Genomic DNA, 14,990 nt, shown 5'->3' with positions numbered 1-14,990 from the left:
AACCAGGAGACAGAGGATCAGAGCAGGTTAATGAGGCATGAGGGGAAGCTGCTGCATTTTTCTTCCCTTATCTCTCAAATGCTCCACTAAAAAGTATAAATGTGCTTTTGAAAAGAAAAGCTCAAAGGGAAATAAAGAAAAAATTGAGAAAAATAAAGCCTGCAGCATAAGAAATGAGCCTGAGCTTTTAAAACACATAGTGGATTATGGTCCCAGAAAAACCTGTACAAATAAAGGGCTGGGTATGGCAGGTCCACTGGGTAGATGGAAACACAAAGGGGCCCAAGGAACTGCTCCTAGTTGAATACTTACATGATTAAATAGAACATTGAGTAAGTTTTTCTTTGTCAGTTTTGTTACCTTTGTAACCCAAAGAGCTAAGTATGTTTGTTTTGCTCTGTTTTCCTCCAGGCTGATTTAGACCCTCAAGGACCACCAAGACCAGAAGTAAAAATCACTAGTCCTCAAGAAAATGAAAACAATGAACAAAATAAGGACTATGCTGTTGTGGCATAGATGATTTTTTAAAAGCAAGTATATGGATTATAAGAAAAAGGTTGCAATACTTGAATTATAAGCACAGTCGTTGCTAAACATAATATGACAATATGGATGAATACTGCTTATTGAATTTTAAAAATATAAGCCTGAGGGAAAGACTAGATAACTTTTAGCAGCTACTAAGGGACAATGTCTTATTTTTGTGGCATGTGTTTTTGAAAGTCACTTAGAAGAATTAAATAAGGAGGACAGAGAAGAACTTGCCTTGGAAGACAATTGGTGACTTATGTTTGTAAGCATAAACGTAGGATCATTCTGAGTGCACCCTTTATTATAAATTTAGAAGCAGGATTATTCAATGTCAGCTTGTTGTAAAGTATTTATCCAAGATAGCATCGAATTTAAAGAATTGGTAATAGGACAACATGTATTATTTTCTTAAAGCAATAAATTTGAATGAACAAATTGCAGTTTGGTTTCAGAGCTAATTTGGAGATAGCAACAGATTGAAATGTTTCCATAACTTATCCACATTCCTTTCCTCTTTTCTCCTTAGCCAAAATCCACCTTGTGTGAACTAGAAAGACAAAGCAAAGTGCTCCTGTTGGCTAGAGGAACATTCCTGCAGAGGACTAGTGACTAATGTCAGGGGCTTTCCAGTTCCACCCCGTGACTGCAAGGGTGCACCCTCAGGAAACAGCAGTGAGGGAACACTCGGTCATGACTGACTGGATAGTTTGCAAATTCTGGAACTCCTATGGATTTTCACAGATGCAGTCTACTTGTACCAATAATTTTAGAAAGAGAAGCTTAAAGGGAAAGACTAGATAACTTTAAACTAGATATCCGTTTTTTCTCCCTCATGTTATTATAATAGAAAACCTGATACTGGTTATTACAGGGGTTGAATTCTTCCTAGTTTTTTTTTTTTTAAACAGAAAACAGTACAATGTAATAGGAAGGGGGAAAAGGCAGTAAGGAGTTTGTGACTGCTCAATTTCACTTGCTTTTTGGTTTATTTCTACGAGGGTTGTCCTATGGTATTTTTGCCTCTGGAGATAGCAGCATTTATTTTCATAGTTGGTTATATTTAGTCTTTCCAGCAGATTCCTTCTTATACAACTTAAAGCCATCTGATAGAAATTGAAAAAAATCTTTAAAAATTGTCCTAATGAAACCAGATCCTGATTGTCACTTTGTAGATGGATTAATAATTTACTTTTGCCTTGTGAGGTGTATATGGGAAAAACGTAATTACATTAGTTTGGTGATTATTAGTAGCTATTATGTCTTTCTCCCTCGAATACAGAAATGATATATTTTTCTCACATTAAAGAATATATTTTTAATTATGTAGAGGTTGTATGGAAATTTTAACTTTTAGTGCTTTTATAAGATTTATTATTAATCATAAATTTAAAAGATTTATCTTCCTCCAAGTTTTATAACCAGATTTTGGAATCAAAATAGTTGGTGGTTTTTTAAAGCACTTAATACTATAGAAAATAGATGTATTTTTCCTAACAGCTATTTTAATATTTTACACAAATAGGAAGTAGGAATAGAGATTATAATGTAACAGTATTTGAAATGTGTAATGACATAAGGATTTATTAATCTAGGAAATAAATTATAAATGAGCACTGTAGTTCTGGTGGGAAATCTAGTCTCTGCTTTCTGCCAGCACACTTACATTTTCAAATGGACAACAGGAAGCACTGAATACCACAAGCAAACATCTCATGTGGTACAAGAAAGAGACCAGCTGGGCTTTTAATCTTAAATTCCAGCGCAACTATTAGTCTGTGGTTAGTGGTTTTAAATAGTTTATAAAAGTAAGTGGGTAAATATAAGGAATTTTAGCCAAGTCTCCAGGTGATTCTTTTTTCTTTCTTTAATAGAGTTTCCTGCTCTTTCGCTTTTATTCTTTCATAATTTCTCTTTTTTCCTACTTGTTCTTTTCTTCATTGTACTATGACTCTTAGGTTGTAAGGAACTCCTGATGCATTATTTTAATAAAGTACAACATTGATAGCTTACAGGAAAATAAAGTTTGGAATTTTCAGTATACTTCAAGAAGTTAATAGGCCACAATAATTGTATCAACAATTTTAAATGAGGGTATAATATTTTCTTGTTTGTACATGTTTTAATACTTGTTGATGGGATGAAATTGTGACCTATCATGAGGGAAGGAAAAACAATTTGCCACCTTAAAACAAGTTGCAGACATATTACTGAAACTATGAATAAATGACATAGGTAATCCAAGAAATCATGTACAGAGAATTAAAATTGTGGACATCACTTTGGAGATGACTTTGAAATAAATAATGAAAGCCAATTCATCTCCTAAATGTGGCAGTTTTCTCTGCAGCAATAGTGGTCTCTATGGCACGCTAGGTGACAGAACTGGGGACCCTCTATGTGAGCGAATGGAAGAGATCTTGGTTAGGCTTCAGGTATTGTTTTATATAGAGAAGGTGCTATGTAAAAACTTAGGTAGCTTTCATGTAATAACTAATATAATGCTTTGAGACATTAGTTCTTTGTGATGTTGTATACATAGGTTTCCTAGTTTTAATTTTGTGTAATTACTTTATTAAATTTATTTGGATTTTTAAGGCACTTGTAATCACCTGGCTTGTTAGCAGAATGGAACATTAGGAGTTTTTCAGAGCAAATGAAAGAAGATTGTGACTAAAGTCATTTTCAGGCTGCAGATGTTTCATCTGGCTTAGCTTCTGTGAAAATAGCTATTGAGTGCCCATTGACTTCTTGTTATGAAATATGATACCATGACCAAGGAAAACTTTTACTCATTGTTTTTCTCTGTGTTTATAGAATGACTTTTTATTTAACATTTTTCCCTTAGCAATTTTTTAGGGAATATGATAAAGGTAGGCTCATAGGGAAGAGTACGATCTTTCCTTGCCTCTTGCTTTATTCTGAAGGTGATCACTGTTGCCCTGGTGGGTAAAGATAAGCCACCCCATATATATGGCTTAGATCAGCCAGATGTCAGTCAGTTGGACACCTGGACCAATTAATGGGAAGTTTAATGTTAATGCTTCCAATGTATAACTGATAAACTAGCATCTCAGAATTTTCATTGGATGACCTGCTTATACACAAAAGATGAGATTCATTCACTTAGAAAAATAATTTGAATATTATAACAACAGGAAGGGTTCCTTTTCTTATTAAACAACTCTCCTAAAGAGTTAACTTCACATTTGTTTGCTCAACAAGTAGCAAAAGCAAAGCTAAATGTGTAGATTAATTGCTGAACAGAAAGCATCACATATGAACCATTGCCAAGTTGAACAGAAATATAATACATAGATGGATATCCAGTACTTATATGGAATGCACACACACACTTTAAATATTAAAAATGCCTCCATAGGCACAGAATTATTAATAGAATATGGCTCTTTTGGTTGAGGTTGAAAGAAACAATGTGTAAAAACATGAGGCAAAATGCTAACAACTGACATATATCATGGTGCTTTAAATATTGGTTCCCAAAGACCAATATTGAATGAAGTCTCATTAAATAATAGACATACCTATCTGGTTTCTCTGAGGTGGTTTCAGAGCAGTTTCTGCCACCTATAGTAATGCATACCTTAGATGCAGAATATTTCATACCAACACAGGTCCTGTCAAAAGGTTAATTACTGTTGTTGAATGTGTGTGTGCATGTCTTACTTGAATGTATCTGGTACTCCTTTTGGTACTAGGTACCCAGGTGCACCACAAATAAATTGAGTTGGCCCATTAGTTTATATAATAGTGTAGAAGCATTTTAGCTTTCTTGTGTGAATGCAGTGTCTTGGGCTGGAATCATTTTTTTAAGGTTAGCCTGTTTTTCAAAGGCAATGAGTGCATACAGTTCTTTGTTACTGAATAGAATTTTTATAAATCCCACAAGATTTTTGCTTTAAGAACCTCTTGGTATGTGGATGGGTCCGCAGTTTGTTCTTCCCACGTGAAACTCTTACAGTTCTTCCCATGAAGTTTGAGTGACAGATGGAGAATGAAAGAGGGTCCCTATGTGTTGATGAGGAAAAAATTATATTGCTTTTGATGAGGCATAACATCAGGAGGAGATGGGGGATTAGGAAAGAATTAAAAAATGTCTGGATAACAATAAAGAATTTATGAAATCAGGAGGTAACTAATGGAACTCCATTGACTTAAGCCAACAATGATTTAGCTTTAATCTGTGAATGGGACCAAATGAATTCTCTGCAGTTTCATCAACTTGAACCATATAGTTTAATTGAGTGTTTCAGTTACTGTCACAAATGTAATGGCATATGGGAAAAGGGAATGATTGTAGTTGATTTTAGAAGTTTGGAGAAAGCCTATTTTGTTGTCTTGATTCATTGTTTGCCTTGTGTCTTAAATCTTTAATATGTACAATAATAATGTGCAATTATTGGTGTTATAAGTGAAGATTAAGTTGAGCTCATTGTTTTTATAGGATTTGTTATGTTCAGAATGTCTGCTCATAAAGAAAATTGTGTTTTTATCAAATTATGCGCATTTAGGTTTTTACTTCTGTATCACTGCATGCTCTAAAACACAAAAGTTTATTGTATCTTGTGAGTAAAAAGATCTGCATTTTATGTAATTAAAATGCACTTGGATGGTTTATGGTTTGTTTATGATGCTGTGTTGCTAATATTTCATGTATGAATACTTTTCATAGCATTTCTCATGAATACAATAGAAACATTTGACATACAGAAATTTAGTGCATTAAAAAATACTTCTGCTTTTATTTAGCAAATATTAAGCTTTATCATGTATTTTTTACAGTTTCATATGCATGTTGTTTATTTGATAAAATTCAAATATATTTAAACATTATTTCTTTTATAAGATATACTCAGAGAAACACAGGTACAAATTTTTAAGATAAATAAAATATTTTTAAAAAGAGACACTAGATCATACATATTACACACATTTTGTATACATCCATCCATGGGAATACACTACAAAATTTACAAAGGATTTGGCTAAAATTCTGCTTCAGTTTGTGAAATACTCACCTCTTTTACTGTAGTGAATTCAAATAGTTTTGTTTTCCCTTCCACGTTTGAGAAACAAAGCCAGTTAAACACAAAATACACATGTTCTGGGTCCTGTAACCATGAAGAGTTCATTAGCGGACCTCTTCTGAACATGGCCAGTTTATCTCTGTCATTCCCAAAGAATAAAAAGCAAACCTCTGCAAAGAAGGTGGCATTTCCATTGCCAGAGTCCAATCTGTTTAGATGACACAGTTAATTGGCATTTGGAACTTTCCACAACCAGTAATGACTGTAATTTCTATAAGGTATTGTAAAATTGGAGCATGCATTTGTTATTTTAGATTTATTTATGAAAATAAAAATTCAGCTTTCTGTAGGTTTCCAAGTGTTTATTTATTTTCTCCTCTAGTAGGACCTCAGCCTATTACATTGTCATACAAGTCTCTGAAAAGCTCTCACAGTCAAACACAATCTTCCATTAAAAGATGACTGATACGATACTTTCCACTGATTTAACAAATTCATAGGTTTGATGGTAACAAAAGTGACATAAAAATTAAACCTACACCACATTTAAAGCTGGGCAAAGCAAGTGGCCTTGGCTTCACAGCTATTCTTTTTGGCTGTAGACAGCTGTTAGGGTGATGTGGGTTCTCCCCTCTTCCCTGACTACTGGCTTACTGGCTTCTTGTTGAGTTCTTGAAATCTCCCTGAACAATCAATCTTATGACTGGGGAGCCAGGTCCCAACACCAGGAGGAACAGGAAACACGTTTGGATTCTTTGTATTTTTGATGAAAGATTTAAGACAGGACATGTAGGGTGTCATGTAGAGTTTAGGCAGAATCCAATGCAAAATAGTAGATTTTCAGAGAGATGGGGAGAGACAGAGAGAGGAGAGAGGGGACAGGGGACAGGGGAGAGAGAAAACATCCCCAAGCACGAAGGAGGGCAAGCACCAAGATTGCACCTGTATCGAACATTTATCTGATTAACAGGATCTTTCAAGGGACATCCTTTCCTTCAGGGTCATTGTTCTTATAGGAGGAGATGGGCTATGTTTATCTACTTGAGAGAGAAGTAGATCACTGTTTATTCCTTAGCTGGAATGCCTTCCATTTAGTTTTCAAACCTTGAGATTTTTCTAATCCCCTACCTGAACTTCCTATGGGCCACAGACTTATCAGCCTGCTCAGAGGAGTTTGCAACTGCAAACTTGAGTGGATTTTATCTGTAGTAATGATTTTGAAAGCATAGGAAAAGGGAAAAAGCATCCCATCTTCTTTACTTTTCAAGTAGCTTGCAGTCACTGGCCTCCAAGTCTGTTGATGACTTTCTCGTGACTAAACAGTCTCATTCACAATTGTGCCTGATTTTCAGCCTGAGCTTTCCTTTTTAGGGATTTTTGAAAAAAAGTTTTAGAAACCATCAACTGGAAAGGCTGGTTTCCCATGAAACACCATGCTTGTACAGCTTAGTAATTCTCCCATCCTTCCCTGAGGGAGCCTACAGCCATTTATGTGGGGAACCATACACTGATGAAAGGAGTATGCCCAGTCTTTTTTTAACACCATTGGATACAAGTTCCAAGTTAACACTGATTCTTGAGGACAAAAAGTGACATAGTGGCCTCCTTTCTTTAAAGAAGGGACACATAGAAGTCATATAATAAACAGAATTTGGTCCATGGTTCTCATCACATTGGACCCTCTGGGTCCATGGTCCTCCCAGTAACACTTTCTTCTTCAGAGTATACAATAAGAATGCCAGCCGGGCCGGGGATTTAGCTCAGTGGTTTCGCCACCTGCTGCGCAAGCACAAGGACCTGAGTTCGATCCCCGGTACCAAAAAAAAAAAGAATGCCAACCTAAGTTGCTGACAGAATCCACACTAGTCCCTGTGACCCACAGCATAGACTGTTAGAGTAGGAAAGGACAAGTGGAAGCCCCTGAAATGGTTGTCCCAGCGAAGAAAATGTCACTATTGAGAAGATGACAGGTGCTAGTGCTCTCTTCAAATATTTAAAGGATGTGCGTTTATTGTGATAGTCTACCTACCTCCCCTAAACTGATGACAGTAACATTCCACCTAAGAGCCTCCATTGCAAAAGCTTCTGTCAGATGTATCTTTATTAGAAAAGATTAACACAGTCTCTGCTCACTGTACATGGCTATTGATCTGCATGTGTGTTCTTTTCAGTACTCATTAGGAGAGAGAATCAGAAGCAGTTTGTCTTTCTGTGGGTCAGACAGTAGCATGCATTCATGGTCTTGCTAAAAGGCTGTTACTTCTTTTTTTTTTGGTACCGGGAATCGAACTCGGGTCCTTGCTCTTGCAAGGCAGGTGGTGGAACCACTGAGCTAAATCCCTGGCCCAAGGCTGTTACTTCTTTGAGTGTAAAAAGTATTGTGTCACCAAAAAAAAAAAAAAAGTATTGTGTCACCTTTTTTTTTTTTTTGCTTAGTGTTAAATTTTCCATTCTTTTTCTCTTTCGATCCTTTTACTTTCAACCTTTCCTTGCCATAATGAGTAGCTCTTGCACATGACATATAACTGGATTTTAAAAATCTAATCTATAATTCTTTGTCTCCTAAAAAGGAAAGTAAATTCACATTATGATTTTATTTTGACATTTCTATTTTTCATAGTTTTTTTCCCTTTTTTTTTTTTTTTTGTACCGGGGATCGAACTCGGGTCCTTGTGCTTGTGCAGCAGGTGGCGAAACCACTGAGCTAAATCCCCAGCCCCCCTTCTTCTAATTCTAGAAAATTGTCAGGTGTTATCATTTCAAATATTACCTCAATCCCATTTCTATTTTTTCTCCCCTTCTCTATTTTTAGATATATATTGGAATTTAATTACTTTCCTAAGTGTCAGTCTCTTGTGTTTTAGTCTCATTTATATCTTTATTCTAAATTATGGCTGATTGCTTTGAATCTTTCTTCAATTCTCTGAACCTTTAGCTGTATCTTATCTGCTAGTTAAATTTTTTTTCACTTTGGTTTTTTTTTGTATTAAATTCTTTTATTGGTACATTGTAGGTATACAACACAATTACATTTCTCATTGGGAATTGTACCTTTACATAATGCATCTTGGTTCTTATTTTTTCCCCATTCCTAGCCCTCCCTTCACACCCTCCACCCTTCCCTATTTACAAAGACTTTATTTCCATTTTTTCCATTTCTCAGCATTTTTCCTTTCCCTTCTTTCCTTTCCCCTGCCCCTCCCACTACCCCTACCCCTTTGGACCTTTTCTTCCTATTTTACATTATCGATTATTCATTCTAATCATTGGTACATTTTAGGTATACAATATAATGACATTCATCATTGGAAATTTGCACCTTTACATAGTCTCTCTTGGTTCTTATTTTTCACCCTTGCCCAGCCCTCCCTTCAACCCCTCCATCCCTCCCTATTTACAAAGATTTTGTTCTTGTTTTTTCATTTTCTCATATAAATTCCATTCCCTTTTATCCTTTCCCCTAGCCCTCCCACTTCCTTCCCCTTTGCCCCTTTTCTTCCCATTTCACATTACTTATTATACATTTAGTCCTTATTTACACTTTCAGTTTCTCACACCAGAGAAACTATTTGGTATTTATACATGTGCGTCCTATTTATTTCACTTAAGAGTATGGCCTCAATGTACATCCACTCAGCTATAAATGTCTCTAATTTCTCATTTTTTATGGCTGAATAGTACTCCATTTTATAAAAAAACACATTTTCTTTATCCAATCTCCAGTTGATGGGCATTTCTTTGTTTTTGAGATTAATGGCTATGGCTTTCATTTCTGGTAGCTTTGTTTGATTCTTTCAAATTTGTTCTTTTGCCTGTTTAGAGATCATATTCTTTCATTATACTTTCTATCCCTTCTTTTATAGTTTTAATATTTTTGAACATACTAAAATTTAAATATTCCATTATATTCATACAACTTAAAAACTGTTATTCCTGCTTCCTGTGTGCCTATTTTCACACTTGTTGTGTCTGTTGACATTATCTCCTGAGACCTCTTGTCCTCATATGACTTGCACATCTATATTGTGACCTCATCTTTAGCTTCTTTATTTTGCATAAGAACATTTATACTCTGGGTTATAGAAATATCTCAAGGGAAGCTTCATGGTATATTTTGCCAATGGCCTAAAGGTTTCATGTTTCTAAGAAGCGCTTTTGTGTACATCATTATCTTGATATGGGAGTTCTACGCTTCCCTTGAGTAGTATAGATTTGAGACCTACATGTTGCAGTATTGGACTTTGAATCTATGTATGTGCTCAGATGTTCCTAAATCCAAATTCATTAATGGTTGCCATTGGAGGGATCTCACGTAGGGAGGAAATCTCCTTTTCTTTCCGCCTCACCATCTTGCATGGCCAAAGGCTGTGGTTCCATCTTGCCCTGTGTGGTAACTCTCAAAGTCCCCATGCCTCGCTTTCTGTACAGACCCTATTATGGCTTATATGTAGATTTCCTTACAAAGCCTCATACACGCATAGGTGGGGTTCTTGAAAGTTACTGGATCATGGGTGTGTGATACTGGATCATTCCACTGATTGGCTTAGTATATTTCTGGGTGTGGATGATGGATTTACTGACAGGGAAGACCCACCTTGGATGTGGGTGGCACCAACTAATAGGCTTGTAGCCTCAATAGAATAAAAAGAAAAAGAAGAAGGATCTCTCTGCTTCCCGCCTGCCTTGCCACAAACTGCTTCTCCTCTGTGATGCTCTTCTGCATTGCCACCTTGCCTTGGAGCCAACCAACAATGGACTGAAACCTCTATAAACTGTGAGCCAAAAGAAATCTTTCCTCCGTTAACTTGTGGATGTTGGGTATTTTGTCCCAGAAATGAGAGCCTAAGACTCACTATCTCCTTGGTGCACCACAATAGTGACTTAATCTTATTCTTATTCTTCTGGTTTATTTTAACAGGTAACTGTAGAATTCCAATGGTTTAACATAACAGAAATTCATTTCCTGTTCTTGTAAAATCCAGGTGTGGAGGGAGAAGTGAAGAACAGTGTATCACACAGTTATTCAGGGAGTCAGGCTGACAAGGACAATGACACATTATAGTCATGGCTCCTAGGATTCCCAGAATGTTGTCATTCAGCTAGTTGATGACAAAAGAGGAAGGCAGGAATCATGTGGGTGCTTCTTAAAGGTCAGGACTGGGGAATTATTTCTGCCCACATGCTGTTGGGCAGACTGTCGCATGGCTAGATCCAGACGAAACTCTACAAACGCAGATCCCAGCTTGGCAGACAGCTCCCAAATGCACTTACTGGAAGAAGAGCTCCCATCTTTGGAGGGTAATGAGGCATCTGTCTCTACAAGTGCCTATCAGTTGGATAGCAGCAAGGGCAACCTTGTCCTATCTGGTGAAGGGTGACCAGTGTTTGTTGAATCTGGTGACATGTATTTAAATAACTATTTTATAAGACGGAAGGTGCTATTATGCAGGTAGTTAGACATTCGTGGGGCTGAAGGACTAAACGGAAGTCCGAATAGCATGCTTTGCCAGTTACAGTTAAGAAAAAAAGACCTAAGTATATATTTATAATCATTTATTAGGTTTGAGACCTGAAGACGCAGGGCCTCTGTTTCTAGAACAAAGCTTGTAGTATTACTGGTTGCCTCAGCTTACAATCCAATGATATCAGGAGAGAAAATGGTCTTTAAGAGTCCTGCTGCCTTGGGCTGACACTTGACTTAGACTAGAACTTTTTCTTTCCTTCATAAATTTCTTATATGATAAAGGCCTCTGAGGGAACCCTGACCATCTGAAAAGAACAAGGAAGACTTTTTGAGATATCAACTTTCCAAAGTATCCTCTAAGGAAAATGTCAGTCAATATCATAATAACCACTGTTCTTTAAACCCCAGGAGTAACTTTTGTGTACATAAAAAGGTACCAAACTCACGCTCAGTACTGATGTCTTTGTGACACTGCCCATGTTCTCGCTTCAAGGTGTACATCGCTCTCTATCTGCTTTACTCTAAACTCTTGCTGTCCTTCTGCATGGCAGCCTCTGCATCTTGACTGAAATCTTTCATCACAGGCACAAAGAACTGAGCACCAAGGAGCAAAGGGCCAGATCCTTGGAATATCACGACCTGGGTCCTGGTGACATAAAGGCATAAAGGAAATAAAGATAAAGAGATTCAGAGGAAGAAGAGGAATCCTTTCCATTTGAGAAACAGGCAAGGCTTGGTGGACTAGGGAGCCTCTGAATAGAGATTAGACATCAGCATGGAATTTAGATGCTCTCTCTGGTTCTGTGATAGGAACTCCTTCCCAAGGCTACCCAGGCCACATAGATGCCATGAGCAGTCAGTGAGAGCCTGGGTTTCTGCAAGGTGTCTGAGCTAAAATTCTTCGTCTACCAGCCACCCAGGGTCTGCCCCATTCCTGTGGCCTCTTCTACTCTCTTCCTCTTTCATCTTGCCTCACAACTGCTGTCTCTAGTGCTTCAGGCAGACGTTTTAGCATCAGGAAGACCGGGTTGGAGTTTGAGCATTGACACTGTGTGAACTTCAGCAACTTTTTCAACCTCTCCGAATCTGTTTTCTTTCTTCTGCAAAGGAAAATAATAGTCATTATTAGTCAAATAATATGTCATTTTGTTGATCTGTAAGGATTTAAAGTCGGAATATGTTCATACCATTCAGCTCAAAGTACATATCATCAGTAAGATAATTATTAGTCTTCTTCTTGGATTTTGTCTCTCCTAGCACCCCACCCCCTTGTCTCTTCTACTACTCACTTTTGAACCCAAATTGATTTTTCATACTTTTCTGTTACTGGCAAAATCTCTCCCCAATCTATTTTAAATCTTGTGGTACTGTATTCCCTTGAATTTGCTAGGTTCATGGCTTTTCCTTATTATTAAAGCTGCTGATTAGTTTTCTGGATATCCCAGACAGAGAGAGGTAGGATGTTGTTGACAATAATGATGAGCACGTGTGCGCGCGTGTGGGTGTGTATGTTGGATCAGGCCATTTTATTTGCTGTATAATCATCTTAGCACTCATTTTTAAAGCTCTACAACACTGAACATACAAAGTGTTTCCCTATGAAATGTGGGGGGTTGGTCTTCATGGCAAGCTTTAAGCCCTCATCACTATGGTTCCCAATCCTTGCTGCCCACATGGAGAAGGAAAGTATTGTGTTGGGAAGTTTCTGCCTTACAAATGCCATCAACCATGCATCAGTGTCTTGCTTCCTGTGAAATGCCAGTGGCAGCCAGGTATCTGTTTGGGCATCACATGCGCATGAAGTTTTAAAAGTTGTTATCTTTATCACTAAAATGTGTTCAGTGGGTCACTACCATGTAGAGCATGGTGCCTCCAGTTGCCAGTGAGCAAGCCAGGGCCTGCTGTGCAACCCACATCCTAACCTTGCTGCTCCTGGACATTGGGGTCCCCCAAAATGAGTCACCACAGCCACCCCCATGTAGTGCTGTGTGCCCCTTGGATTTATGACAGGCACTTGCCTGTTATAAAATAAAATTGTGAAGATGACTTGGGTTGCTCAGATGATGAAGTGCAGCTTTCCGCTTTCATTTCTATGAGTCAAATTTTAAAGTCTACTGAGATAATTTCAAGCTCCATGTTTGTTATATACAATTTCCAAAGATTTCTTAGGAAGAGTATCTGGTTGCCATGGAAATTACTTTCCTCTCTTTGGCTAGAGACCATCATCCTCAAGCAAATTTCCTGTTTAATATTCAATATTTGACAGCAGGAAATTGTCATAATAAACAGGAAGCTTGAGATGATGGTAGAAATGTGTTTACAATTTTTGGCCTATCTTAATTTATTAAAAACCTAGGTCTTATTTGTTATTTTCTCCCCAAATTTTTATTCTCATCAGTACCCATTATCTTAATTATGTATCAGTCTCTGCCCAGGCACTTTGAGTGAGTGACTGGGTCCTTGTTCCCCAAGGACCTTTTAACAATAACAACAACTAGTTGCAAGAATGACAATTTAACAATACTAAGAAGAATGACAATTTAACAATAATACCAAGAATGACAATTTAACACTAACACCAACTAGTTGCAACTAGTTGCAAGAATGACAAACAGTTGCAAAAATACAAAATGATAATGTCAATGTGGTTCTTTAATTATCTGATAGACATTCTTTTAAACCCTATATATATATATATATATAAATTATCACAAGAGCCCTTAGAGGAAGGTACTATTATTACTTCCATCTATTCAGGAAGTGTATGACATGTGGACTAAGTAAGCAATTTTCTTAAAGTCACACAACTAGTAACTCAGAGCCTGGTTTACCCTTCTCAGCTTGTATTATTAACCACTGTGTTCTACTGGTTCTCCTCTAACCAGAAGACCATGGAAGGAATAGAATGTGTGCACACATGGACCAGAATTGCAAATGTGAACTTACTGTTGCACACATGTCAGGGTGGGTGGGAGAAGAGAATGTGGGTTGTGTACTGGAGGGGGAATTTTTGCTTTTTTCTAAGAAAGAGAGCCTCCTCTTGGGAGTATGTACATTTGCAACTTGAATGAAGGGCAAGGACGAGGTAGTGGAGGTTCTATTTTAGAAATGGAAACTGTGTAATGGCCAAATGGAGAGGGAAGAGGATGAGCTTGAGCTTGGTGGGCTCCAGCTGCAGGTAACTGCTAGCCTTGTTGATGGTCTTTATTCTCATATGGAAGCCACATGAGCGGGTGACGCAGATGTTAGTCTAGGAAGTCAATAAAGTCAGATTCTGTTCTGGGTCTTTTCTGGTATAAGTGGCTGGCTGGAAGTCATAGTCATTCTGAGCAGCCGAAAATAACTAACAAGACATTTTAATGAGTTAATAAATCTTTCTCACTGAGCTAAATAGGAAGACGTGAAACATCACACTTCAGATGCTAACCAGCCTTAATTAAACTTGATGTTGAAAAGGTCAATGCTCTGTCTGTTGGGTTCCAAGTCACTTCGCACTCAAGAGTAGGGATTATTGTAGGGTGAAAGCAGATGTGTGCACAGGCAAACAGGAACTTTATGCCATACACAGGTGACTTTTAAAGGGCCTCACCCAGGTAGTGGCACCTAGCATTCATCTGTGTAAGTTGTTGCTCCAAGTGCTTTAGCATGTTAGTCATTTAATCCTCAGCAACAGCCCCAGTAGGGACATGCAGTTATGTTTCTTGTAGATGAGGAAACTGAGGGAATGAGAGTTCTGATGATTTGGTCAGTCTGCCAAATGAGAGCGGCCAGGTGTGAACACATGGCGTTTGATTCCAGAGCTTGCATATTTAATGCTATGCTCCGAGTTGTGATGATATGCACAGATATACACCAGCCTCCCATGGGCTTCTAGGCACCAATACATCCCAGGTATTCCAGCAGATGCATTTTGGGATAGGCCAAAGGATGCACATCTAGGAAGTGCAGCC

General features: G+C 37.6%; 1 protein-coding gene across 3 annotated transcripts in view; it reads left to right on the top strand.

Moving 5' to 3' along the window:
- Dcdc2 (doublecortin domain containing 2) overlaps nt 1-5,925 on the top strand; it is a 169,753-nt gene extending 163,828 nt beyond the window's left edge. For 2 of the 3 annotated variants that reach the window (XM_004847611.4, XM_013073281.3), the window contains exon 11: nt 412-5,925. In XM_004847611.4, coding sequence (XP_004847668.1) covers nt 412-516 — 105 coding nt within the window. In that variant the 3' untranslated portion in view covers nt 517-5,925. The remainder of the gene's footprint in view (nt 1-411) is intronic. The other variant, XM_087181238.1, reaches the window with a different exon arrangement.
- Nucleotides 5,926-14,990: the final 9,065 nt, after the last annotated feature.

The sequence above is a fragment of the Heterocephalus glaber genome, unplaced genomic scaffold (assembly GCF_053883595.1).
Source record: "Heterocephalus glaber isolate CG9 unplaced genomic scaffold, H.glaber_assembly_v1.0 deba00001472, whole genome shotgun sequence".
Taxonomy (NCBI): Eukaryota; Metazoa; Chordata; class Mammalia; order Rodentia; family Bathyergidae; genus Heterocephalus; species Heterocephalus glaber.
Note: the sequence above shows the minus strand (reverse complement) of the source record. Positions and strands in the feature narration are given on the sequence as shown.